This window comes from Panthera pardus, unplaced genomic scaffold, assembly GCF_024362965.1.
Source record: "Panthera pardus isolate Hobbes unplaced genomic scaffold, ASM2436296v1 HiC_scaffold_25, whole genome shotgun sequence".
Lineage (NCBI taxonomy): Eukaryota > Metazoa > Chordata > Mammalia > Carnivora > Felidae > Panthera > Panthera pardus.
This window is the reverse complement of record NW_026526821.1, coordinates 21,049,451-21,077,111: the sequence shown is the minus strand read 5'-3', so window position 1 is coordinate 21,077,111 and position 27,661 is coordinate 21,049,451. Positions and strand designations below refer to the sequence as shown.

The 27,661-nt window shown below is 48.4% G+C and overlaps 1 protein-coding gene across 1 annotated transcript; it reads left to right on the top strand.

The window, feature by feature from the left end:
* The first annotated feature begins 256 nt into the window (after positions 1-256).
* On the top strand, positions 257-27,661 carry ACTR5 (actin related protein 5). Its single transcript, XM_019458509.2, has 9 exons — positions 257-692; positions 1,892-2,121; positions 4,254-4,423; positions 10,477-10,694; positions 11,495-11,677; positions 20,037-20,153; positions 21,100-21,239; positions 22,238-22,370; positions 27,045-27,661. Exons 1-9 carry the CDS (start codon positions 294-296, stop codon positions 27,300-27,302), a joined length of 1,848 nt encoding a protein of 615 aa, XP_019314054.1. The 5' UTR covers positions 257-293; the 3' UTR covers positions 27,303-27,661.

Sequence of the window (27,661 nt, the reverse complement as noted above, 5' to 3'; positions counted from 1 at the left end):
GCTGGAGCGAAGGGGCGTGGCCAGATCGGATGTTGGGGGCGAGGTTAGGCAAAGGCGGGACTTCGAGGCCAGGATGGGCGAGGCCTAGCGATCCCAAAGGCCGCCCGGGTCGCTAGGGGCGAGTCAGGCGAAAAGACTGGCGGGGTTTCGTGAGCGGAGGAAGCTTGGGAGCAATCGTCACGCACGGGGCGGAGTCTCGTGTCGTCTGGGCGGGCATTGCGGTGAGGGGCGGGGCTTCGCGTCGTTTGGGCGGACGTTGCGGCAAGGGGCGGGCACAGCGCGCGCGCTCCAAGATGGCCGCGGCCAGTGCGGCCGGACCGGTGGCGAATGTGTTCCCGTTCCGCGATGCCCGCGCCGCGCCAGACCCAGTGCTGGAGGCCGGCCCGGAGGCACACGGGCCACTGCCAGTGCCACTGGTGCTGGACAACGGGTCGTTCCAGGCCCGCGCCGGCTGGGCATGCCCCGGGCCGGACCCGGGCCCCGAGCCGCGCCTACAGTTCCGCGCTGTGTGCGCCCGCGGGCGTGGCGGGGCTCGGGGCGGAGCGGGCCCGCAGGTGGGCAACGCGCTTGGCAGCCTGGAGCCGCTGCGCTGGATGCTGCGCTCGCCCTTCGACCGCAACGTACCGGTCAACCTGGAGCTGCAGGAGCTGCTGCTTGACTACAGCTTCCAGCACCTGGGTGTCTCCTCACAGGTGAAGCGAGGGGGAGGTGGGTTGGGCTTGAGGGGAGGGGTGAGGTCTTGTGCCCGCGCATTTCGCGGAGAGGTCGTAGTCACTACGGTAACTCTAGCTCTCATTGTCATTTAGCCATTCCTTTCGTCTGTCGAGCAAATCTTAAGCGCCCAACGCGTTTAAGCCCTATGCTGGGCTCTTGGGAAATAGCAGTGGACTAAACAACGGTCCTTTTCTCTTGCAGCACACCTTCGGGCATAGGTGCTCATTCGTTGATAAATTCATTCATTGAGCACCTACCTACTCTGTGTCAGGCACTTTTCCAGGCGTTTGGAATACATCCATGAATGTAACACAAAGTTACTTACGCTGTGGAGCTAGAATGGAAAGACATTCTAGTATGAAAAGGCAGCCAATAAACAATAGAATTAAGTAGTAGATTCTGTGGCATGATAGGAGGAGGGGGGGCGGTTCACGTCTTTTCGGATGGTCGGGGTAGGACTCAGGGAGAAGGGGATGTTCAAGCAAGGATTGAAGGAGGTGATTGAGGGAGCAAGCCATGGGAATATCTGAGGGAATAGTATTCCAAACAGAGGGAACAGCCAGTGAAAAGGCCCTGAGGGAGAAGTGTGCCCTAATCCTAAGTGAGAGCAGCCAGAGTGAGAGGAGAGTAGTAAGTGGAGAGGAAGTCACAAGTGATGAGGGGCAAATCACACACCTTATAGACTTTTACTCGGAGTGTAACGAGGAGCCATTGCAGGGTGTTGAGCGGAGGAGGGACATGACGTGTGCTCCAGAAGGCCCGCCGTAGCTGCTGTATGAAGAATGGACTGGCATGGGTCATAGGGTAGAATCAGGAGACCAGTTAGGAGACCATTGCAGTCACCCAAGTGAGTGATGATGGTGACTAAGGTGAAGGTCAGGGGAGGGGGATATGGCAAGAAGCAGTTTGATTCTGGAGGTATTTTGAAGATCGAGCCAATATGATTTGCTGACAGTCTGGTTGGGGCTTCACTTAATAACTTTCGATTGACCGTACTTTCATATTTTCCAAAAACAACCTCCAGTAGAGATGAGATGAGCGTTTTACAGTTGCTTCTGGCCAGGTGTTTGAAGACCGAAAGCAAATTCAGTCTTTACAGTAGGCCTTTGGTTTCTTTTATTCTTTAGGAAGAGTATTCTTTTATTAGTGGTCTGTTCTGTCTTTTCTTTCAAAGTAGGGCTGTGTCGATCATCCCATAGTTTTGACGGAAGCTGTGTGCAACCCGCTGTATTCTCGACAAATGATGTCCGAGCTTCTTTTCGAGTGCTACGGGATTCCTAAGGTTGCCTATGGAATAGACAGCCTCTTCAGCTTCTACCACAATAAGCCAAAGAACTTGATTTCCAGCGGGCTCATCATTTCATCTGGTTACCAGTGTACCCATATTTTACCCATCTTAGATGGGAGGTGAGTAGCACTTAGGGCACTGGAGAAGCATTCAGGAAACATTTGTTGGGTGCCCACCTTAAAGGTGGGGTGGAAAGAACAAGTATTGGACTGGGAACTAGCCTCTGGCCTTGGCTCTGACATACTTCACTATGTGACTTCAGGTAAGTCCTGGAGGGAGTTGTTGTAGATGGTCTTCGAAGTCCAACTCCATAATTGTAGAATTTTACTGTTTTGATTATGGCAAGATAATCACCTGCAAGTAGCAGGTGCCCATAAAAAAACGTTTTGAAGAAATTATTTGAATAATTTAAATGGCCTTTCTGTTCTGGAGTCACTTTTTTATTGAGGGGTTATTTTTTTAGGGGGGGAGGTTCTGGGTTTTCAGGTCAGTCATGACCCCAGGGTTGTAGGACCAAGCCCCACATCAGGTTTCACACTGAGTGTGGGGCCTGCTTAAGATTCTTTCTCTCTCTCTCTCCCCCCTGCACCTCTCCTCCACTCATGCTCTCTCTAAAATTTAAAAAAAAAGAAAAAGGTTATCTTTTAATTTAAAGCTCTTTAATCACAGTTGGTTAGTACTTTTCAGGTACAGTGCCTGGCACATAATATAGATACTTATTAAATATTTCCAAGTTGGATAAAAGGTGAGGGTAGTTTCTCTCATTTAAAAAAAAAAAAAATATATATATATATATGTGTGTATATATATATATATATATATATATATATATGTATGTATTTACTTATTTATTTTGAGGTGGAGAGAGGGGCAGAGAGAGAGGGAGAGTCAAATCCAAAGCAGACTCCATGCTATCAGTGCAGAGCCTGATGTGGGGCTCGAACCCATGAACTGTGAGATCATGCCCTAAGCCGAAGTCAGACCTTAACCGACTAAACCACCCAGGTGCCCCAGTTTCTGTCATTTTTAGACCAGTTTTCATTTTATAGTTGGGCTTTCATTGTTGGAGAAGAGACTAGACCAGCATCATGCTCTCGGGAGAAGGTTTCTTATTGCATACAGAGGGGAAGTAGGGAGCAGAGCCCTGGCTTTGGAGTTAAATGCCTGGGTTTGTGGCCCTGCTGAGAATGAGGTTATTTACCCTCTCCACTTGGCCTCTTCTTAACATGTAAAATGGGGAAAAACTAATTTTCCAGGGTTACTCTGAGGATGAAGTGAGATAAATGTAGGTGATGGCACTTCGGGAACTGTAGAAGAGTCTGAATATTTAAGTCAAAATAAATGTTGAATTTATTGAGACCTATAGTGGTAATTTCTCTTGAAGTTTCTACAAACATTTATGAAGATAGAAGTATTTATTTTACACGTTACCAAACACTCCTTATATTTGGAATTTTTTTTTATTTTATGTAAACAGAGTGTACAGAAAAGTATTGAGAGAAAAGTGTTTTACCTGAAAGTTAAGAAACGATCACATTGGAGCCTGTCCTGTTCTATGCTGGCATCTGCTGGTGAAGCGTGATATAGCAAAAACTTTGCAATTGCGGCAAGATCCTAGTGTCCTGCTACCCTTTCTCACATTAAGAAAGAGGCTATTCTGATTTCTCTTCCCCTTCACAAGATGTGGAAGGGACCTGGTCCTTTCAGGAGGTTACAGTAAGCCAGTATGTGCGTGGTTACTTAATGTGTATGCATCAGCAGAAGTGGAGTGTCCAGGGGAGGGTTCTCAAACTCTAGCCCATGTTAGACTTACCTAGAGAGCTTGTTAAATAAAGTGCATACTCCCAGCCCTACCCCAAAGCAAATGAGTCCCGGGAATTGGCACGTTTAACATTTCCCCCAGCTAATTCTACCAGGACCACAGTTTGAGAAATGCATGACGAGCCACGTAAGGGTCTGACTTCAGAGTACATATTCTTCCCGTTGAACCTTGTTTCCTTGTGACACCCTTGCCAGAAGTTAGATGCCACGTGTCTGGGTGTGGACTAGGAATTCCTGCACTGAGTCAGAGGCTGAATCGAGGGAACTTCAGAGTCCCTTCATCTCTAAAGTTTTCTGTTCCCCCGGCTGCTCTGTCTCTTCCTCGTTCATCTGCATTGTCACCCTCCCCCGAACCCCCCACGAAGTGTTCCCTGTCCTTTCTCCCATGTTGCCGCAAATTTCAGTGCTCTTTTCCATTCCTTGCTTATAGGTTAGATGCTAAAAATTGCAAACGCATCAATCTGGGAGGAAGCCAAGCAGCTGGCTACCTCCAGCGTCTCCTGCAGCTGAAATACCCTGGGCATCTGGCAGCCATCACTCTCAGCCGCATGGAGGAGATCCTGCACGAGCACAGCTACGTTGCTGAAGATTATGTGGCAGGTAATGGAGACGGCCTCTGTGGCATTTATTTATTTATAATTTTTTCAAAGAGTTTTTAAAAACTGTTGATTATTTTTCAGAGTGTGTGAGCAAGCATGAGTTGGGGAGGGGCAAAAAGAGAGGGGGAGAGAATCCCAAGCAGGCTCCATGCTGTTGGTGCAGAGCCAGGTGCAGGGCTCGGACCTCGTGAACCGCGAGATCATGACCTGGTGAAATCAAGAGTCAGATGCTTAACCCACCGAGCCACCCAGGAGTCCCTGCTTGAGGCTTTTAGATATTGTCTGTGTTCAGGGTGTTCCTTAAATCGTTTCCAGGATGACTCTCTTGCTCACTTTTTACTCTCATTAGCCTCCCCTTTTCCTTTTGGTATTTACTTAAACTATTCAACAAACTGGTAACTTACATCTGTAGGTTTTTTGTTTTTTTTTCAAAATGGTTTTGGCTATTTTAGTTCCTTTGCCTTCCCGTATCAACATTAGGATTATGGGGGTGCCTGGGTGGCTCAGTCAGTTGAGTGTCTGACTCTTGATCCCAGAGTCGTGAGTTTCAAGCCCCAAGTTGGGCTCCCGTGGAGCCTACTTAAAAAAAAAAAAAAGTTAGGATTAGCTTCTTCATGTCTACAAAAATGTTCTTTTGGGATTTTGATTGAAAGTATATGAAATCTATAGATCAGGTGGGATATGAAACAACAGCATTTTTAATATAAACCTAAACATAATATTAAGTCGAGATGTAACATTAAATGTAGATTGGGGAGAAGTGACATTTTGTACGATGCTGGATCTTCTGCTCCGTGAACAAAGTAGGTCTTTCCATTGACCTCGGCCTTCATTGATTTCTTTCATCAGCATTTTGTAGTTTTTGACATACAGATCCTATACATGTTCGGTTAGATCTGTGTCTAAGTTTTTGCTTTTTTATTTCACTTTCCGGCGGCTCATTGTTCGTGTTTAGAAGTGCAATTAATTTTTATGTGTTGACCTTGTTAAATTTATTTATTTTTAGTCTTTTGTAGATTCCTTGGGACTTTCCACATAGACGTGTCACCTGTGAATAGGAACAGTTTTGTCTCTTCCTTTGCAATCTGTTTGCCTTTCTTTCTCTTTTTCTTATTTTACTGGCTGGGACTTCCAGTACAGTGTTGAATAGGAGTGGTGATAGTGGGCATCCTTTTCTTGTTCCTAGTTCCTATTTTTGGCATGGTGGGGGGGACATAGTCTTTCACTATTAAGTATATGATGTTGGCTTGAAGTGTTTTACAGATGTCCTGTATCAAGCTGAGGATATTGCCTTCTGTTCCTAGTTTTAGTAAGCATTTTTATCATGAGTGAATTTTGAATGTTTTCTTTTTCTGCACCAGTTGATATGATCCTATGGTGTTTCTGCTTTGGACTATTCATATGGGAGATTATAATGATTGCTTTTTGGATATTGAACTAGCATTGATTGGGGGGTGGTAGATGCCACTTGTTCATGTATATTTGTCTTTTTATACGTTGCTGGATTTGACTTGGTAATATTTTGTGGGGTTTTATGTCTATATTCATGAGGGATGTTGATCTGTAGTTTTCTGTTTTCTTTCTTTTTTTTTTGTAATGTTTATTTTTGAGAGAGAGACGGAGTGTGAGTGGGGGAGAGGGAGAGGGAGACACAGATTCAGAAGCAGGCTCCAGGCTCTGAGCTGTCAGCACAGAGCCCGATGCGGGGCTTGAACTCACAAACTGTGAGATCATGACCTGAGCTGAAGTTGGATGCTTAACTGACTGAGCCACCCAGGTGCCCCTAAAAAAAATTTTTTTTAATGTTTATTCTTGAGAGAGAGAGAGATAGAGCTCAAGTGGGGGAGGGGCAGAGAGCGAGGGAGACACAGAATCCCAAACAGGCTCCAGGCTCTGAGCTGTCAGCACAGAGCCCGATGAGGGGCTCGAACTCAGGAACCATGAGATCATGACATGAGCTGAAGTCAGATGTTTAACAGACTGAGCCACACAGGTGCCCCCAAGATCATTCTTCTTGTAATATAAGCATTTAATGCTGCAAAATTTCCCTTTCAGCATTGCTTTGTCTACATTCTACAGATCTTGTTATATTTTCATTTTTACTGAGTTCAGGTATTTTCTTTCTTTTTTTTAATTTGAGAGAGAAAGGACAACTAGGGGAGAGGGGCAGAAGGAGAGAGAGACAGAGAGAGAGAGAGAGACAGAATCTTCAGGCTCCACGCTCAGTATTCGGCCCAGTGCACGGCTCGATCCCATGATGCTGGGATCTTGACCTGAGCCACAGTGAAGAGTCAGATGCTCAACTGACTGAGCCACCCAAGCACCCCGAGTTCAGATATTTTCTTATTCCCCTCAAGACTTCTTTTTATGAACCATAGATTATTTGGAAATGTATTGTTTTATTGGGAGTACATCAAAATAAAAAGCTTCTGCACAGAGAAGAAAACAATCAACAAAACTAAAAAGCCACCCAGTGAATGGGAGAAGATATTTGCAAATGACATATCTGAAAAAGGGTTAGTATCCAAATTATATAAAGAACTGATACAAGGCAACACCCAAAGCACAAATAATCCAATTTAAAAATGGGCAGAATTTTCTTAAGTGTTCAATGAAGATGAATTTTTTTTTTAAGTTTATTTATTTTGAGAGAAAGAGAGTGCAAGTTGGGAGAGAGGCAGCGAGAGAGAGAGAGAGAGAAAGAGAGAGGGAGAGAGAATCCCAAGCAGGCTCCACACTGTCAGCATGGAGCGCAACGCAGGGCTCAATCCCACAAACATAAGATCATAACCTGAGCTGAGATCAAGAGTCGGACACTGAACCAACCGAGCCACCCACGCGCCACGGAAGTTGAATGTGTTCTATAATGTTAATTCGAATGAATATAACTTAAAATAATTGTTTCTCAGGGTTCCTGGGTGGCTCATTTGGTTAAACATCTGACTCTTGATCTTGGCTCAGGTCATGATCTCCTGGTCGTGGGATCCAGTCACATGTGGAGTGGCTCAGCATGGAGCCTACTTAAGATTCTCTCTCTCCTTCTCCCTCTGCCCCTTCCCCCATTCACATGACTCTCTAAAATAAAAAAAAATAAAATAGTTGCTTTTCATGTTTAAGTCTCTTTTACAAAGTGAGTCATGTCTTACGTTATCCACACAGGATTCTTTAGAAGCGATTTCAGTTTGTTCATTTCTGTTAAAATGAAAAGATTTATATAATTTTTGTTTGATTTTATATATTTGAATGAGAAGGGTGATTTGTGTAAGGTTTTTAAAATGAAGAAGAGGGCAGAAGACATGAACAGACCTTTCTCCACAAGAAGACATCCAGAGGGCCAACAGACGCGTGAAAAGATGCTCAACATCACTCATCCTCGGGGAAATGCAAATCAAAACCACAGAGAGACATCGCCTCGTACCTGTCAGAATGGCCAAAATCAACAACACGAGAACAAGTGTTGGTGAGGATGTGGAGAGAAAGGAAGCCTCTTACACTGTTGGTGGGAATGCAAACTGGTGCAGCCACTGTGGAAAACAGTATGGAGGTTCCTCAGAAAGCTAAAAATAGAACTACCCTACGATCCAGCAGTTACACTACTAGGTATTTACCCAAAAAATAGAAAAACACTAATTCAGAGGGATACACACACCCCTGTGTTTATAGCAGCATTATTTAACAATAGCCAAATTATGGAAGCAGCCCAAATGTCCACTGATAGATGAATGGATAAAGAAGATGTGGCATACATAGAAACTTTTAGCCATAAAAGTGAATGAAATCTTGTCATTTGCAACGACATGGATGGAGCTAGAGAGTAGAATGCTGAGTGAAATAAGTCAATCAGGGAAAGACAAATATTGTGTGATTTTACTCATATGTGGAAATTAAGAAAGCAAATGAGCAAAGGGAAAAAAGAGAGGAGGGCAAACTGAGACACAGACTCTTAACTCTAGAGAACAAATTGATTGTTTCCAGAGGGGAGGGGGTGGGGGATGGGTGAAATAGGTGATGGTATGAAGGCGTGCACTTGGGCTGAGCACCGGGTGATGTATGGATGTGCTGAATCACTATATCGGACGCCTGAAACCAGTGTGACACTGTATATTAACTCTAGTAGAATTAGAATAAAAACAATCTTTAGGTTTTAGGGGTTAAGTCCAATTTGATATTTTAAAAAATAGTTGATGTGGAAAGCAGAAAGTAAAAAAAAAAAAAAAAAAGAAGAAGAAAAACAAATGTGTTGTTATATATCCAAGTATTTGGAGATATTCCTGTTATATTTTTGCGATTTATTTCTGGCTTAGTTTCATTATGGTCAAATATCAGGTGAGCTCGTGAAGGTTTGTTTCATGGCCCAGGCACGGTCTCTTTGGGGATTGTCCCATTCATGCTTGGAAAGAACATGAACTCTGCTGTTGGGCAGAGTATTCTGTGACGTCGCTTGGGCACGCTAGTTCGTGGTGCTGCTCAGCTCTTCGGTGTCCCTGTTCCTCTTCCATCCACTAGCTCTGTTGAGTATTAAGAGTTTCGAAGTCTCAAGGGATGATTTGTAGATTTTTTTATTTCTCCTTTCATTTCTGTCAGTTTATGCTTTCAAGTATCTAAAGCACTTTGGTTAGGTACATATTTAGGTTTCTTATGTCATCTTGACAAATTTACCTTTTATCATTATACAGTATCTTTTTTTATGCCTTGCAGTTTTCTTGGCTTTGAAGTCTACTTGGACATTAATATAGCCACTCCAACTTTCTTTTGATGCGTGCTTGCATGGAATGGCCTTCCCATCGTTTAGTCTACTTATACCGTTATACCCAAAGTGAGTTCAGTGGCTGTCTTTTTAAAATCTGTTATGTCAGTCTCTATCTTTTAATTAGTATGTTAAGACCTTTTTTTTTTTTTTTTAAATTTTTTGAGAGAGCCTGTGTGCTCACCCACACTTGGGGGAGGGACTTAGAAGGCGGGAAGGAATCCCAAGCAGGCTCCACACTGAGTGTGGACGCAGAACTTGATCTCATGACCTGAGATGGCGGCCCGAGCCCAAGTCAAGAGTCAGACACTTTTACTGACTAAGCCACCCAGGCACCCCAAGATCATTTAAAATTAATTCTATGTTGAATTTAGTTGTACCATTTTATTACTTGTTTTCTGGTGTTCCTTCTCTTTGTTGTTCCTGTTTCTTTCTCCTGCCCTCTTTTGGGTTAGAGTATTTAAAACTTTTTTTGGTACTGGCATTTTAATTTATCCGTTGTGTTTTTACCGTATCGTTCTATGTAGTTTTTTAATGGTTGCCCTGGGATTACAGTAGATAGACTTTTCACGGTGTTCTTAGAATCTGTGTTTTGCGACTTCAGGTGGAATGTGGAAATGTTAGCACCCCAGAGGCCCCTTTAGCCTTCCTCTTTTATGTTGGGTTGTCCTATGGATCACATCTACACACAAGGGAAACCCAGCGGACCTGTGATGGTTTTTTACTTGGAATTGTCAAACATAACTTTAAAGAACTCAGGAGGAGGCTAGCCTATCATGTTGAACCAGATTTTTGTCCTTTCTATTGCTCTTCCTTCATTCCCAATGTTCTGAATTTCCTTCTGGTGTCATTTCTGTCTGGCGAACTGTATTCGACAGTTCTTTTTTTTTTTTTTTTTTTTAATGTGTATTTATTTTTGAGACAGACACAGAGTGTGAGTGCAGGACGGGGAGTGTCAGAGAGAGAGGGAGACACAGGATCCCAAGCAGGCTCCAGGCTCTGAGCTGTCAGCACAGAGCCCAACATGGGGCTCGAACTCACCAACTGCAAGATCATGACCTGAGCCAAAGTCAGCCACTTAACCTACTGAGCCACCCAGGCTCCCCCTTTACTCGACAGTTCTTTGAGAAGGATCGGTGGGCCTTATGTTCAGGTGTTACAGCTGCATTTTGTTGACCGGGTGGATTCAGAAATTGGGTGGATTGTGCCTTCTCCATCTTCCCCGGATCCAGAACCCTGGTATCGCCTTTCTGATTTCTCTGCTAATACTGTTTCCATTTCATAACTTCAAAATGATTTCTCCGAAGAACTGCAGAAATGGCGGTGCCCTGATTATTACGAAAACAACGTCCACAAGATGCAGCTCCCGTTTTCCAGCAAGCTCCTGGGCAGCACTCTGAGCTCCGAGGAGAAGCAGGAACGGCGGCAGCAGCAGCTGCGGCGCCTGCAGGAGCTCAATGCCCGCCGGCGGGAGGAGAAGCTACAGCTGGACCAGGAGCGGCTGGACAGACTGCTCTGCGTGCAGGTGCTGGCGGGTCCCGCGAGGGGCTCCGGTGTAGGCTCAGCATGGGGGGCCTGTACCCGGTACACAGCAGCAGGTGTCTCTGGACTTGGCCTCACTCATTTACTTTGGCCTTATAATCTCCTTTGTTTCATAACTTCTTTTTAAAGTTTATTTATTTTTTGGAGAGAGAGAGTGTGCGTGAATGTGCAGGCGAGTTGGGGAGGGACAGAGAGAAAGGGAGACTGAGAATCCCAAGCGGGCTCCACGCTGTCAGCACGGGGCCCAATGCGGGGCTCGAACTCATGAACCTGCAACATCATGACCTGAAACCAGGAGTCGGATGCTTAACTGACTGGGCCAACCAGGCATCCTGTTTTACAACTTTTTGATTGAAACGTAGCACACATACTACAAAGTGCACAAGTCTTAAGCATGTGTATATAGCTCGATGGATTTTCACAACGTGGAACACACCATGTGTCTGCCATCCAGAGCACCTCCAGCATGCCCCCTCTTAGCCAGTTACCTTCCCACCCCACTCAAAAGGTAACATTTCTGACCTGTGTCACCATAGATTAGTTTTTCCGAATCAGGTGGTGCTGAGGCCCTGACTCGGTGCAGCCTAGAGACAGCTGGGGAGGAGGGTGGGGTGTGGAGCTCCGGTGGGAGGTGAGATTTTGTGGAGGCGCAGGCTCTGAGTGTTCTGGGAGCCCCCTCCTGCTGTAGTTTCTCTCTGTTCGGCTTCTAAGCTGCTTCTCTCTCCTTCCTGTTTGTGAGCGCACTGACGTCTTTGAAGTGAATTGTGACCGCTCTGGTTTCAGGAACTTCTAGAGGATGGCCAGATGGATCAGTTTCACAAGGCTCTGATAGAGCTGAACATGGACTCCCCAGAAGAGCTGCAGTCCTACATACAGAAGCTCAGCTCGGCCGTGGAGCAGGCTAAGCAGAAAATCCTTCAAGCAGAAGTCACCCTCGAGGTGGATGTGGTGGACAGCAAGCCAGAGGTACCAAGGGCCTTGGGAGGAGGGTCCCGTAGGGTCATTTAGAGAGGACAGCCCTTCCTGGGGACGGGAGGAGTGTCTTGAGGAGGCTGGCATAAAGAGGTGTGACCAGACTTGGGAAAGCGATGTGGGGAGTGCCGTCTGTGGGGACATGCGTGCCGACTGAAGTTCTGACCTGAGAGATTTCACCCTGTGGGCCTCTGGCCCCCTGGGCAGGAGAACTCTGCATGTAGGGTAGGAAGAGCCTTCGCGGACTGGTCGTGTGGGGCCCTCTTGAACCTGAACCTTCTCCTCCGATGGTTATTTGCAGTCCCTTCCACTTTTTTCTGATGTTTACTTAAATATATTGTGGTTGATACTTCACTTACTTCCTTTCTGTCTTGACGCCCCCTACTGTCGGAGATCGTGCTTCGTAATAGTTGATGGATTTTTTACAGCAACTGGTAGACGTGCTCAATAAGGTATCTGTGGGTTGATTTAAGATCAGCCTTTTATTACTAAAACTGAATAAGCCATTTGATCTCTGTCTTACCCTTTCTGTGTCCCTGCCAGTGGACTCTTAGTGTTGAGGTGGCCTAAGGTCAGGTGGCAAGGCGTGAGATGGGGCCCTGGGTGCTGCACAGTAGCACCGAAATCAGTAGCTGGTTGCCTGTCTTTAGAACTGGAGGAGAGTAGGGGCGCCTGGGTGGCTCAGTTGGTTAAGCGTCCAACTTGGGCTCAGGTCATGATCTCGCGGTTTGTGAGTTCGAGCCCCACGTCGGGCTCTGTGCTGCCAGCTCACAGCCTGGAGTCTGCTTCAGATTCTATGTTTCCCTCTCTCTCTGTCCCTCTCCCACTCACACTCTGTCTCTCTCTCCTTCAAAAATAAATGTTAAAAAAAATTTTTTTAAAGAAAAAAAAAAAACTGGAGGAGAGTGTTAATAAGTGTGTGCATTGTTCCTGAATCTGTCAGCTCTAGAGTTCTAAAACAAAGGACTTGTTCATTGCCTTGTGGCACTTCTGGACCAGGATTAACCAGGCTAGCTTGGTGGGTTTTGTTTTAGTTTTAATATTTATTTATTTTTGAGAGAGAAAGAGAAAGGGAGAGAGAACAAGCAGGGGAGGGGCAGAGAGAGAGGGAGACATAGAATCCAAAGCAGGCTCCAGGCTCCGAGGGTCAGCACAGAGGCCAACATGGGGCCTGAACTCATGAACTGTGAGCTCATGACCTGAGCTGAAGTCAGGCTTAACTGACTGAGCCACTTGGGTGCCCTGGTGGTTTTTGTTTTTAAATCAACTTTCTTTAAATTCTAAAACCTATACTTTTAGAAATGGAAAAATCCAGTTTGGTGCAGGGTGGTGTGGTTACTTGCCAGTGACTTGGGAGCTGTCTTTGGCTCAGTGGGGAGCCTGTTCTTGAGATTCCAGCTCTCAGCTGGAGGCTCGCTCACATCCTTGCTGCGCTCAGCCTCCAGCGCCAGCTCTCCCACAGCTGAGACTCCCGGAGGCCAGCAGCTGGCCAGGGCATGTGTATCAGATAGAGCAGACCCCACGTCAACCTTCCTAGACATGGTTCCCTGGATGGCTGAGGTCCTAGTCTGGCATGGCGTCCCAGGTCAGCCTCACAGCACCCAATGGGGCCTTCCTAGTTCCCCTCTCTGAGAGTTTTCTTCTGGTTGTGCTTCAGATCTCAGCTATTTACTGGGATCCAGACCCGTGTTGCCTTTGTTGTTTATTCACCCATATTCAGTTTTTGTCATGCCTGACAGGACATCAGCATCTTTATACCACAGATGTGTTGCTGAGCCACTGGCAGGTGGGCAAGGGATTTCAAATTTAAAATGAAAAGCCTGGGTGGTTCAATCCGTTAAGCATCTGACTTCAGCTCAGGTCATGATCTCACGGTTTGTGAGTTTGTGAGTTTGAACCCCATGTTGGGTTCTGTGCTAACAGCTGGGAGCCTGGAGCCTGCTTTGGATTCTGTGTCTCTCCTTCTGTCCGCCCCTCCCCTGCTCGTGCTGTCTGTCTGTCAAAAATAAAAAACACACATTAAAAAAAAAAAAAATTATAAGATGAAAAGCCCAAATGACTGTAAAATGTGATTCCTGAGCAGTTGGAGACCTAGTTTTTCCTTCTGTTTGTTGATTTTTCTGCATTTGTTACATGCTGTGATTCAGCCCCTCTTTCGTGCATTTAGCAGGTATTAATTAAGTCCCTACTTTGTTCTGTGCTCTGGGGATATGTATTCTCGCTCTCTCTGGGCTTGGGGAGATTTTGAGATGTTGGACTTTAGTTTCTCTGTATACAACAAATTTGATGAGTTGATCTGTACCCAAAGCTATGAGGGTCAGTCAGCATTTATTGAAGGTGATCGTTAGTGATTAGGGTCGATTACGTAACTTTCGTGGGATATATGTCCCATGTGACTGCATCACTGGCTGGCTGGTTCTCAAAAAGTATTTGTAGTGTTTTCCAACCATGTAATTCTTTTAGAATGGAGAGAATGGATTTATGTGGAATCAGAGCTCATATTGAAATGCCATCCAAGCAGTCATGCCGTATTGGATTAATTCAGCAAAATTTTTAACTTACAGTGTTTTCTAAAATCCATTTGTCCCCACAGACCAGTCCATTCCAGCCCTTGCTGTTCTGCAGATATTCTGATGAGGGTGTTGTAAAGGAGTAGGCTTTGTCAGCATTCCTAATGAAGTATTTGAAGTAGAGGATGTTGGCTTTCCGTCAGGAGGGGGAGCACAGTTCTAGAGCACATCGCTTGTTGGAGAGCACAATGAGCTTAATATAGAAGGTTCTCTTGCCTGATTAGCCAAGATGAGAGCTGGCCCCTGCTTGTTCTTATGCCACGCAATCAAGACTGTTCCAGGGAACATGCTGCATCTTCTGTGATGTGCTTTGGCAAACTGTCGTTCAGTTCAGTTCCAAAAGAATGCCTATTTGTGTTCCTGAACGCCACACAATACGTGTGGAGACCCTGGCAAACCCTAGAGGGAGAGAAGCCAGCCACGGTAGAGAAATCTGTTCTCTGTTGGAGGCCCGTCGTCCGCTCTGAAATTACTAGCTTTGTTTCTCCGTGAATCGTATGAATTTGGATAAGTAAAATATCTTCGTATCGTTTTATTTTTTTAATTATTTATCTTTGAGAGAGCACAAGCGAGGGAGGGGCAGACGGAGGATCTGAAGCGGGCTCTGTGCTCCCGGCTGACAGCAGCGAGCCTGATGTGGGGCTCAAACCCACGGAACGTGAGATCATGGCCTGAGCTGAAGTCGGATGCTCGACCAGCTGAGCCACCCAGGTGCCCCTCTTTTTATCATTTTTAGCGAAGCTTAGAAGTTATCTTTAAGGTAGCATGCTTTTGAATGTAGCTAGGTGAAGGTGGATGATGATATTTTTGCTGTAGCTGAAGAAGCCTTTTGAAACTCGAACATTTTATAATCCTCTGTTCCAGGAAAATTTGAGGGTATCTCCCAGGGGCTGACCGCTCAGTGGTAGGCATGGTATGCCAGGGACTCTGTGTCCCTGGCAGATGCACGGTTCTTGCATTCTTTCGTACCTAAAAAAATAGGGCTATCGAATCACACTTAGTTGACTGTGATAAAGCTTATCTGGTGTGCTGGCAGATGGTGTGGGAATTTAGGTGAAGTTTTTTTTGTTTTCTTTTGTTTTTTAAATATTTATTTATTTATTTTGAGAGAGAGAGGGAGAGAGAGAGAGAGAATCCCAGGCAGGCAGCGTGCTGTCAGCACAGAGTCCAGTGTGGAGCTTGATCTCATGAACGGTGAGATCATGACCTGAGCTGAAATCAAGAGTCCGACACTTAACCAACTGAGCCACCCAGGTGCCCCTGATGAAGTTTTAAGAAAGTCTAGGGATATTTGAGCTGAGGCCTGGAAGATGATATGATTTCAGTAGGTAGCAGATGAGGAGGGAAGGACATTATAGACGGAGACAGTTCGATGCCAGGAAGCACGTGTGCAAGGGAGCCCGGTAGGTTTGGTGTGCAGTGTGGGTGATAAAGCAGGGAAGTGGGGGGTGGGGGGCAGCCTACAGAGGTCCTTATCAGTCAGCCTGGGTATTATCCTTCCGACAGAGCCTTCGGAGGATGTCCGGCAAGGAACTAATACAAGGAGACTTGATGTTAGGAAGATAACTGCTGGCAGTTAGGATGATGGGTTTGGAGAGAGGGGAGGCTGGAGGCGGGAAGCAGGGTAGAAATGTGTGTGGTAATCTGGGAGAAAGCTCATGGGGGGTGGGAGAGTAGCCATGGGTATGGCGGGTGCGGGAGACACTTCACAGGTAGCGTCCGGGTACCTGGGGGGCTCAGTCGGTTAAGCGTCCGATTCTTGATTTCGGCTCAGGTCATGATCTCATGGGTTCATGAGATCGAGCCCCACGTCAGGCTCTGTGCTGCCAGCATGGAGCCTGCTTGAGATTCTCTCTCCCTCTTTTTCTGCCCCTCCCCGCTCACGCATGCACGTGCGTGCTCTCTCTTTCTCTCTCAAAATAAATAAACATCAAAAGGTAGCATCCAGGGATCTTGGTGCCATGTAGGGGCAGTGGTGACAGGAGTGGCAGTTGCTGATAATAGAATGTGTGACGTGTGCCAGACCATGAGCACTTCTGCAGGTGTGGTCTTGATGAATCTTTGCGGTTGGGTAAGTACTATCGTATTTCCACCTGACAGATGAGGCAGCTGGGGCGCAGGGGTGAAGGAGTCTGCCCGAGGCTGTGCAGCCGGAGGTAGTGCCGCCCATCTTCAGACCCAAGCAGTCCGGTTGCAGGTTCACTCTGGTCACACAGAGGCCATCCTGAAAGGCGGTGGGTGGAGGCAGCCTTGGGGTTGAGCACCTTGTCTTTAAAGTCTCAGTGGGACTTCAGGTGGAACTTGCCAGGATCCAGCCACCGAAGGACCTGGAATCGCATGGGGAGTGAGAGAAGAAGGATGCCCGGGTCCACTGCTTAGGGGCCCTGGGGTGGAGGAAAAGCTGGGGGAAGAGACTGAGGAAGAGCAGTTAGAAGAGAGCAGCAGGGGGGGACGGGAGACATGTAAGGCGGTGGGTGGTAGGCTCCACCTGGGAGGGCGCAGGAGTGTGAAAGGGCCAGGGAAGAGGTGAAGGGGTGGGATGGAGGTAGATGGGCAGTGGGCTTTCTGAAGTGCAGGCGGCCATCTGCCGAGGACCGCGAGTAGTGGCCAGAGGGGCCGAGGAGAAGTGCTGGGAGAGGCTGAAGACCCTGCCCCGGGGGATGCACAGGGAAGCTCAAGAGGACGACAGGCCCGGCCGTGGCGGCCTGCGGCTTTCTCACTCCTGCCCACCGGGAGCGCATTTCCCTCACCTGCCGTCGTGTGGAAAACCACTCCACACTTAGCAGCGTGAAATGATGACCATTGTGTTGTGCTTCCAAGTTTGACGGGTCAGGGGTCCAGAGAGAGTGTAGCAGGGATCTCTGCTCCGTGACGCCCACCTGGGGCCTCCGCTGCGAAGGCTTGGATAGCTGGGGACTGGGACCCCAGAGGGTTTTTCACGTCACTGGCACCTGGGCTAGGGATGTGCTGTGTCAGCGGGAGGGTGGACCTGAGCACCTACACGTGGCCTGAACGTGTGCCTTGGGCTTTTCAGCATGGCAGCTGGCTTCCAGGAGGGAGCTCCCCAAGGGAGAGCAGCCAGAGTGCGAATGTTTCAAGAGGTCAAGGGGAAGGAGGCTGTGTGGCCTTTTATGACATCACATTGGAATGCACGTGACACCGCTTCCACCATACTGTGTTGGTTGGAGCCTCACGGGTCCCTAATAAGATTCAAGGGGAGGAAATAGAACCCACCTCTTCATGGGGAGTGTCGAAGTCCCATTAAGGAAGAGCATGTGGGATGGAAAATACTGTGAGCGTCTTCGAGAAGTACAGTCTACCCCGGAGCAGAAGTGCAAAGAGCACCGGGTGGTGACCTTTAGGCTTCTAGAGTGGCCGCTGGAGCAGCAGAGCGGATAGAGTAGGGGTGGGGGTGGCAGTTGTGATCGGGCTCCAGGTGGGTGGAGGGAGGTGTGCGTGCACAGGGGAGCTCGTCACCGGGAGGTCAGAGAGGTCAGAGGAGTGAAGGTTGGGATGGAGAAGAGGACGACGGAGGTGTGGGGAGTAGAGCGGGAGGTAGGTGAGAGCTCCCTGGAGCTCATTCACTCGTCATTTGGGGGCCGGGGTCCATAGGTTTTGCCTGTAGTTATTTTAAATCCACAGGTGCCATCTGTGTGTCTCCAGCCCGTTATAACAGTTATTTAAGGGGCCAAAGTGAGTGTCTGGCTAAAAGAGAAGGACGAACTAACTGTTCTCTTCTCGGCCCACCGCTGCCCTAGGGTCGTGCCCTGCTTACAGAGGAGGACGAGGCCTCAGACTGCGCCACTGTGACCTTAAGTAAATCTTTGCCATTCAGAGCGGGATCCATGTGATCTCAAAGCCTCATCTCTTTTCTGCAACAGGCCACTGCTCCTGGTGGCTCATCATCCACAAGCCACCCAGTGAGAGGGAATTTTCATGATCTGTATCTGACCCTCTCTTGGGACCCCTGAGCTTAGTGCCGAGCCGGAACAGGCACAGGTGCTCCCGGGGTTGGGGCTCCTTTCTGGAAGATGAGAGTCTTGCAGATTCGAGACCGCAGACCTGCGGGGGGAGCGTTCCTTCACACACACTCTGCGGCCCCCACTGGGGCGGAGAAGCCTGTCTGTCATTCACTCTGCTGACCTTGCTGCTGCATGTAAAATCCTGGGTTCTCATTCATTCACCGTGACCTCAGGTAAATGTTTTCCATACTCCGCGAGCCCGGCTGTCCTGTCACACTCAGATTCATGATGTATGGAATTTCAGCTGGAGGCAGAGCGAGGACTTTGGAGTGAGCCATCTGTCTTAGGCCAAGTTTCCCCCACTTCCTAGTGTCACGTGATCCTGGGCAAGTCATTTCACCTGCTGAGCCCGTTTCCCCACCCGGGAACGGTAGTAGTCGTCTCTTCAGGGGGATTGTGCAAGGAGCAAGCTCCCTGCTCCCGGATTGGATGCAGTGTTCGGATGGCTCTTGCCTCCTTCACTGAGGGTGAGGTGCTTAGATTCTTGCCTCCCAGCCCACCCTCTTTCCTCCTTAAATCACCTATTTCCAAACCAGTCCCTCTCTTCCTGTTCTCTAATCTCAAGGGAAGAAGTGTTCTCGTCCTTTCCAAGGTTTACCCTCCCCTTAAATATGGTAGAATCGTCTATATTGAATAGAACTTAGGATTCATTTTACCTCGTTCTAGAAGCTATATATGCACGTGACTGTTCTGGTATGTGTTTGCTGGATGAGTGTTGAAGAGCATTGTTTAGGGGTGAATTTGGATGCTAGTGTACCTTTGAGTATATGTGGCCGTGTTCTAAAGAAGTATGTGTAAGTGTTGTGAGTTATGTTGCTAGTTTACATACGTTGGGGTATGTCCAAGGGTAAGGATAGGCTCACAGGACACTTACTCAACGCAGGGACCTCCCCTCAGGCATGCCAGGCGGGCAGTATTGAGTCAGCTTGCACCCTCCCAAGACACCTTGTGAGACAGTCCTTTCTATAGCAGCTGTCACTGTTAGAACCCTTTTTCAAGGAAGGCGACACAGCATTTTTTCCTGTAACTTCTCCCCCTTGAGTCCAGAGGTAAAACTCCTCTGCCTTTCACGTGGCAGAACCACAGATGGCTAGAGATGTCATCTAGAACCGCACTACCGCTGCCCAGATTCCTTGTCCAGGTCCAAGTTATGGTGGGCCCTGAACCTTCTATTGGGAGCGGTGCCAGCATGCGTAGGCTCCACCCAGGTTCCCTGTGGCTGAAGAGGAAAGCCTGTTGTGTGGGGCGCCACAGTTCCCAAGCTGTCACCTCGGGGGCTCTTAGTCACGTCTCCAGCCCAGTGGACTGGCTGTTAAGCCCATTAGTGTTGGCAGTTGTATTTATTAAGCAGATAAGAGATTTATTTAATTTTGCTGGTGTCTGGGCCACTTTGTGGGACGCCAGCTCTTGCACCCTGGCCCCCCGAACTGTGCGTGTGGTGTGTGCCTGCCCTCCCCTGGGTCCTGTTTGAGCAGCCCCAACGCAGGGCTTCAGAGAGAAGGTGGGGTCGGGGGGCTGTTGAGGTTTGTGTGAGGTAGGGGACAGGAGCAAAGCCTGTTCCTGGCTTTTTAGGGTTTTAATCCTTGTGTTCACTTGTCTTCCTCTTTTTTTTTTTTTTTAACAGTCTAGAAAATTTTCATCGTTTTTATATCAACTTTTAGGACATGGAGCGAAACACCAATTCTTGTCCGTGACGGTGAACTGGTAGAGTGAAGGCCTGAAGTTACAGGTGCTGTTTCGTCCTGTTTGTTCTGTCCTTAGACCCCTGACCTGGAGCAGCTCGAGCCGACTCTGGAAGACGTGGAAAGCATCAATGATTTTGAACCCTTGTTTTCAGAGGAAACCCCTGAGGTGGAGAAGCCAGTCGCCACTGTCCAGGTTGGGCTCCGATAACCTGCACCATGTTTCTGCTTTGAAACTGTTGACATAAATGACCAGTCTGGTCTAGTCTGCTTGTTTAGGAATGTTTAAAAAAAAAAATTCCTGTTGTATTTTCTAGGAAGGCGGGAGGTGGGGGTACTAATGCTTACAACTTCTGCAGTCAAAACTTTTCCTGCTGGTTAATGGGGTTCCCGCACTAAGATCTGTGAACCTGTGGGAAACAGTCTGCTTGGCAGAAACATTTAGGCAAGTAATTGAGAAGTTTAGACTTAAAGACTAGCTTTAGTGGTTTCATTTATTTTATTTTTTTTTAAAGTCTATTTATTTTGAGAGAGAGAGAGAGTGAGCATGAGTAGGGGAGGGGCAGAGAGAGGGGCGGAGAGAGAGAGAGAGAGAGAGAGAGAGAGAGAGAGAGAGAGAGAATCCCCAGCAGGCCCCGCGCTGTTAGCACAGAGCCTGACACAGGGCTCGAGCTCACGAACCTCGAGATCATGACCTGAGCCGAAACCAAGGGTCAGACGCTTAACCACTTAAAGACTGAGTCATCCAGGTGCCCTATGGTTTCATATACATTTAAGCCAGTGTCATTGTGCTTAATCCTCATTTGGGCCTACGTTTCTGTCATTGCAATGGCAACCAGACAGACTGACCCGAGTCTGAGGCTCACCTGGGAGGAAACTTCCCGCTGCTGCTCTTCTTGAGGTCTCTTTTCTTGCAACGCAGGGACCATTTCATGATGCAAAGTTGTAGGTATTTGTGATTCAGAAGTGGAAGAAAGGTAGAAAATGGAATTAGTGTATCAGGAGAGCTGGGGAGAGGTTGTTCTGGCACGAACAAAGGACAGAAGCTATGTTGGAATAAGAAGTGTGGTTTGAGGGAACTGGCAACTGGAATGTTTGTCACTGTGGCCTAAAAATATCTTCTAAACCTTGGGTTTTTAAAGCCCGTGTTTAACTTGGCAGCCTATCATCAGCTGTTTGTTGGGACAGAAAGAATTCGGGCTCCAGAAATTATCTTCCAGCCGTCTCTCATCGGGGAAGAGCAGGCGGGCGTCGCAGAGACCCTTCAGTACATCCTGGACAGGTGAGGCTGGTCCTTCTTTGCCTTAGATTTACCAGAACCGTTTCCTTGGATTTTGCACTGAATGATAGATGAGATGGGTCGGGCATTTGAAAATGTGCCTCATGTCCTCCTTTTCATTGACTTGCTGTGCTCAGATGGTATTCTTTCTCTCTCCTCAGCCCCGGCACAGAGGAAAGACTCTGTAATTCTTTTCTGAACATGTAAATGCTCAGTTGATTTGAGGAGCTTTAAGAAATTCTTTTATGTTTCAGCAACAATAACATATGTGCGTTGGTTTTTGTATAAACTTTGACGTTATTGAAGATGAGCGATTTTTAAGTGCCCTAAATATGTGCAGAGCCTATAAAAGTTTTTTCCTCCTTGCAGACATTGTATTTAAGAGTTTGCAGTTCTGTAAAATGCTCCTCCCATCCCATTTCTACAGGTGTTTTCCCGCAGTGCGAGTTTTCATAGTTCAAGCTGGACAAGCCGAGAGCATGATTTGTAGTACTCTGGCCGCCTTGGTTGAAACAGGGTGAAAACTGTCACCTGGCAAGGAAGGAAACTATTGCAGCCACTTTGTTGGAATGGCTTTAAGCTTTGTCGTAACGAGAAAGTGCTCGAACATGTATAAGATGAAGCTATTATATTTTTTATTTTTTTTTTAAATAAGCACATAGGTAGAAAGATGGGCTTTTTGGGGTGATGGAACTGTTCTGTATCTTGTGATAGTTACTAGGATGTATAGATTTATCAGACCTCATCAAAACGTTTGTAAATCAGTCCTCCGTAAAGTCACTTTTTAAAAAACGTGTCAAGACACAAAACTTCTAATCCTGCTAAGGAAATGAATTCTATAAAGTTGTAAGTGAAAAATGCCAGGTGTTTTTTTGTTTTTTTAAACACTTTCTGTGCAGATGTTTTCTTTTTTGTGCCAAGGGTTTATATTTCTACGTCTGCATTCTCCCCTGAGCTTCAAGTTGGTAGGAGTATACCGGAAGGAACTGTCTCTCTCCTAGGTACTCCAAGGACGTTCAGGACATGCTGGTTCAGAACGTTTTCCTCACCGGTGGGAACATGATGTACCCTGGGATGAAAGGTAGAATCGAGAAGGAGCTGTTGGAGATGAGGCCCTTTCAGTCTTCTTTTAAGGTACTGGTTGTTTATGTAACCGGCTGTTTCGTAAATAGCATTAGTGTTTTCTGATAGCAGAAGTAATAAACAGTAGTTTAGAGGAGGAAAATTACTTTCTAATTCCATCATCCACAAATATCCACTGTTAATATTTTTGTGGCTTTCCTTCTGGTCTTTGATATACGTTGAATTGTTAAAGCAGAATGGGAATCATGTTTTTAATATTTCTCTCTCTCTTTTTTTTAACTGAAAAAAGACATACAATCTAATAAAATTCAGAGAATACAGTCAGTACCCACTAAGAATAGTCATTCTCTTCCCCCATCCCTTATTCTACAGGCAAAGCTTCTCTTTCACAGATTCTCTATACTTGAGGGTAACCTGTCTTGTAACCTACATTTCTTTAACCCACCATGAGCGTTTCCTGATGTCATTCTTCCAAAGTACTATTTTTTTAAATTTTTATTCTATGGTGTGGATGTCCCATAACGTATCTAGTGAATCTCTGATCGTTGAGAAACATGGTCTGAGCCCCCATCGAGGACCAGGCACCTTGCAGATGCCGACAGGTCCTAGACACGGCCCTTAGCTGCAAGGAACTTGCTACCAGAGGGACAGCAGCTGACTAAATAGGCCATGATAGCCCAGAACATGATGGACGTTCAGGCATGGGCACCAGTCAGTCTTGGAGGTCAGGAAAGGCTCCATGGAAATGAGTTCTTCCTAGGATGAGGAGGTGTTTTCCATATAGACACTGGAGAGGGGTGGGATGGAGGGAACATTGCAGACCGGGATCAGCATGAGCCAAGGCTCAGGGGCCCGAGGCCGGCTGAGGGCGTAAGCTGCAGCTGAGCGTGGCTGGAGCATTGGGCTGCTAAAGAGGAGTGGAGAGGGGTGTGGTGGAGAGCCATGCAGAGCCCACGCGTCCTGCTGAGAGGCTGGCCTTGGTCCCCTGTGCTGCATGTTGTATTACACAGTCACGACGTGGGTTTTGGGCTTTGGTCCCTACTCCATCATCTCCATTACTGAATTTTGCCACGCCTTTGTTTTCTCCTTGGTACAGAGGTAATCCTACCTCCGGTTTGCAGGATTCAGTGTGCTGGTGCAGGTCAAGTGCTCAGCATAGGGCCTGCACAAAACGAACACTCAGACCTTAACTGTTGTAGGGGGCAGCGGGGTAGGGGAGGGCTCCCTGGGATCATTCCAGGTTCCATGATTGGCTAGGGCTCACAGGAACCCACATATAATCATACTCCTGGCTATGACTGGAAAGGAAACAAAGCAAAATCAGTAAGGAGAAAAGGTGCACGGGGGGAAGTGCAGGGGAACGAACGCAGGTGCGAGCTCCCAGAGTCCTCACCCGGTGAAGTCACACAGGGCACACTGGATTCTCCCCAGCAACGAGCTGTGACAACTCACGTGGAATGTCACCAACCAGTGACGTTTGAGAGAGACTCAGCGTCCAAGGTTTTCACCGGGGGCTGATCGTGTAGGCACCCCCGCCGGGCACGTACCCAAATTCCAGACTCACAGAAGGAAGCAGGTGTTCAGCATAAAGCACATTCAGACATCGGGAGCACTGAGCTGCTTTCACGAGTCTCCTGAAATCCAGGTCCCCGGGTGCCAGCCAGGGGCGGCCTCGTGAGCAGTCAGGCCTGTGGGTCCACTTTCCTGCATAGCTGTTGTTACTGTTAGGCCACATGGGACCGAGAAGGAGTCTAAGCATGGGAATTGTTTCCTTCGGTTTGAATTTAGGAAGATACTTTTGACTGTTGTGGAAAATGGGAGAATCAGGAGAAATATCGGAAGCAGGGGAACAGTTAGGCAGCAGCTCCTGGGCTTTACGGTGGAGTCCTCACTCCTCACCACAGTCTGCAGTGTCTCCTGTGATCTGACCTTGAATCACTCTCCCTGCCACCCTCTACTTTGTTCCCCAGTAAGCCATGTTTTCTTGCCTCAGGGCGTTTGCACTTGCTCAGTCCCTTTGCCTGGAACGCTCTTTCCATCTCGGTCCAGTGTCCCACGGCTGGCTTGCATGTCACTTCCTCCAGAAGCCTTCCCTGTCCTTAACTGTACTCCTTACTAGGCCCGCCTGCATTAGGGAAGAACAGACTGTCCTGTGAACTGTCGTGTGCCAGGCCTTGGCTCGGTGTCATTGGTAGTTGTGCCAGAAACATGCAGCAGGCATCAGGAGAGAGCGGGGGGACGTTGATGTGGCAGAGGTGAGGGGGGTGAGCTGAGTAACAGGCCAGATTTGGGGACAGAAGGGTGGGACCCAAGACAACCCCCAGGTTCTGAGTTGGGTAGCTGATGGGATACAGATGACCTCCGCTGGACTGGGGAATGGGAGAGGGAGAGCAGGCCAGAGGGTGGATAAGGAGTTCCACTCCTGCGGCGCGTAGAGTGGAGTTTCCGGGGGAATGTCCAGGAAGCAGTGATTCCTAGCCAGCTGCCGAGTGCTCGAGAGAGCGGTGGGAGGGTGGACGCAGAGCCCCTAGCGTAACCGTGTCTTTAGAGGGCACTGTTGGGAGGCTGGGTGATGTCCATGGTTAGGCCTTACATGACACCAGCATTTAAGGGCCTCGGAAGGGTGGGGGTGCCCAGACCGTGGGGGTAATGGCGCAGAGGGTGGGTGTGGGTGTGCGCCAGTGGCCGTGACTTGTGATGACAGAACTGAGCACACGTCGTATTACTGGATCTTTAAGCTCTATGTCTTGATCTTCGTGAAAGCCTTTCCCGTGAATTACTCTGTGAACATTCGTTGTAGGAATGCTGCCAGGGCTCCCTTCCAGCTGTCCGTCAGCTGGTTCGGTCTCCTGTGGCACAACCCCATCTTCCGTCTCTTCCTCCTGTCCTGCTCCTTTGCAGCTGCTGATGTAACAAGTGTGCGTCATGTCAGAACTACCCCTGATCTTCAAAATTTAGGTTATGTATTCAGCAGTGGCTCAAACAGGAACCATTTAAGACCCTAAATGTGCACTTTTGCATACTTTAAGTTTGTTTTGGTTCTTTCTCCTCCCTCCTCGTCCCTCTTCGTCCCTCCCCGTCCCTCCTCCTCCCTCCTCCCCCCTCTTCCCCCCTCTTCCCCCCTCTTCCCTTCTTTTCCCTTCTCTTCCCTTCTCTTCCTTCCTCCTCCCTTCTTTCTCTCTCCTTCCTCCCTCTTTCCTCCCTCCTCCTTTCTTCTTTTGAGAGAGAAAGAGTGTGTAAAAGGAGGGGAGGGGGAGAGTGAGGGAATCTTAATTAGGCTCCGTGTCCATCGCCAGGCCCGACCTCACGACCCTGAGATTATGACCTGAGCTGAAATCAAGAGTCGGATGCTTAACTGACAGAGCCATCCGGGTGCCCCAGTGTTTTCTTTCTTTTTTTTTTTTTTTTTTTTTTAATTTATTTTTGGGACAGAGAGAGAGACACAGCATGAACGGGGGAGGGGCAGAGAGAGAGGGAGACACAGAATCGGAAACAGGCTCCAGGCTCCGAGCCATCAGCCCAGAGCCCGACGCGGGGCTCGAACTCACGGACCGCGAGATCGTGACCTGGCTGAAGTCGGACGCTTAACCGACTGCGCCACCCACGCGCCCCAGTGTTTTCTTATTTAACAGCAAAACATTTTAAATCCAACTGTAGTAGTGTTTTAAAAGTTACATGAACTTTTAAACGTGTATGATTTTAACTAAAAAAAGAGAATGTCGATGGCTTATTTTGTGACCTGTATTTTTTTTTTAACTTCTTAAATTACCGTTTTGCTGTGTCAGTAGCTACACGTTCGAAGCCTCTTTTGTATGGCTGTGTCGTATTCCATTGTTATATGCGTGTATCTGACTGCTTTTTCACTGGTAATAACAAAAGCCACCGGTTGTCACTACTCAGCCGGTGCCAGGAGTGTCCCCCTGCTAGCGCTCGTCTCTCAGTGAGTTTCTGGCCAGAGCGCAGGGTCCTTGTTACCTGCGTTTATTCGCGGTCTCTTATCGCAAGTCCCTCCCACGGCAGCCCCGTCCGTCAGCCTCCTGACTTTGGTGTTTATGTGCTTCATCCGCCTCCACCTGTGCCCGCCGATCGCACGCCGTGTCACCTGCCTGTTACTTCAGAAAGTTCTGAACCCACCATCCCAACCCCAGGCTCCTGGGTTGGGGGAGGGAGGGGGGAAGGAGGCAGGAAGTCAGGTAGAGACTCCGGGAAGCTGGAAGCCCGATTCGAGCTACAGAGGCTGTTCCCCACTCTGGTCGGGTCAGCCTCGTCGAGGGGCTGCCACGGGGCCGCTGACCTCAGCCTCGCTGTGACACTAGGCCGCGGAAAGAGCACTGGCCGCGTCCTGGAGAACGCGCCAGGTGCTGCTCTTCGGTCTCCGCTCCTGAGGCTTGTCTGCCGCCGAGGCTAGAGCCGCCTCGCATCAGCCTCCACTGCCCTCCGCTTGTGGACAGCTCGGGAGCAGGGGCGGGGCAGCTGGGCCCTCTCTGACCCAGCGCGGGCCTGGCGTTTGTAAAATAGCTGCCGACCGCTGATGGAGGTCGAGTCTGGTGTGCCCTGCGCTCCTGTGTGCTCTCTCGGAACGTCCGCGGCGTCTCGGCTCGGCCGTGTTTGGAGGGTGGGGGCCGTCCCGCGCGTGTGTTTCTGGGGATGCCACGGAGGGGGCTGCAGCCGCGCCTGTGCACCCTCACTCCTCAAGCCCTCTGCTGAGCGCTGTTTGTGTTTCAGGTTCAGCTTGCCTCCAACCCGGTGCTGGACGCTTGGTACGGCGCTCGGGACTGGGCCTTGGATCACCTGGATGATGACGAGGTCTGGATCACCAGGAAGGAATATGAAGAGAAGGGAGGAGAGTACCTCAAGGAGCACTGCGCGTCCAACATCTATGTCCCCATCCGCCTGCCCAAGCAGGCCTCACGCTTCTCAGACGCCCAGGCCCCCGGCAAAGGCTCGGGGGCCAGTGGAGGCGGCGCTGGCGAACAGGCGTAGCAGGGGCCCTCTGGGACCCCGGGGCCGTGTCGGCCGGCATGGCGGACGGTGGCTGTGCCAGCTGTTGTCCACTCTGAGCCCTTTGGTAGCGCTGGGGTGCGAGCACTGGGGAGAGCAGTGAAGGGACCCTGGGAGTTACTCTTGGAACTGCATTCACTTGGGGCTCCTGCAACGAAGAGACTTTATGTGACCTTCTGGTGTCTTCGCTGAACCACGGATGAGCTGTGGCATCGGCTTTCCGCAGCAGTAAATGAAGACGGGTGGAGGACAGGGATGTACAAAATGTAAAAATTGTATTTCTTCATTTCAAAAACATCTTTTTTAAAGAAAATCCCTAAAAAAAAATCCTTTAAAATTTA

Excerpts from the sequence above, each read along its gene's own strand:
- ACTR5 (XM_019458509.2), top strand. The coding sequence starts at position 294 with ATGGCCGCGGCCAGTGCGGCCGGACCGGTGGCGAATGTGTTCCCGTTC. Across the intron at positions 11,678-20,036 it reads TGGTGGACAGCAAGCCAGAG|ACCCCTGACCTGGAGCAGCT; the intron begins GTACCAAGGGCC and ends TTCTGTCCTTAG. Across the intron at positions 20,154-21,099 it reads AGCCAGTCGCCACTGTCCAG|CCCGTGTTTAACTTGGCAGC; the intron begins GTTGGGCTCCGA and ends GGGTTTTTAAAG.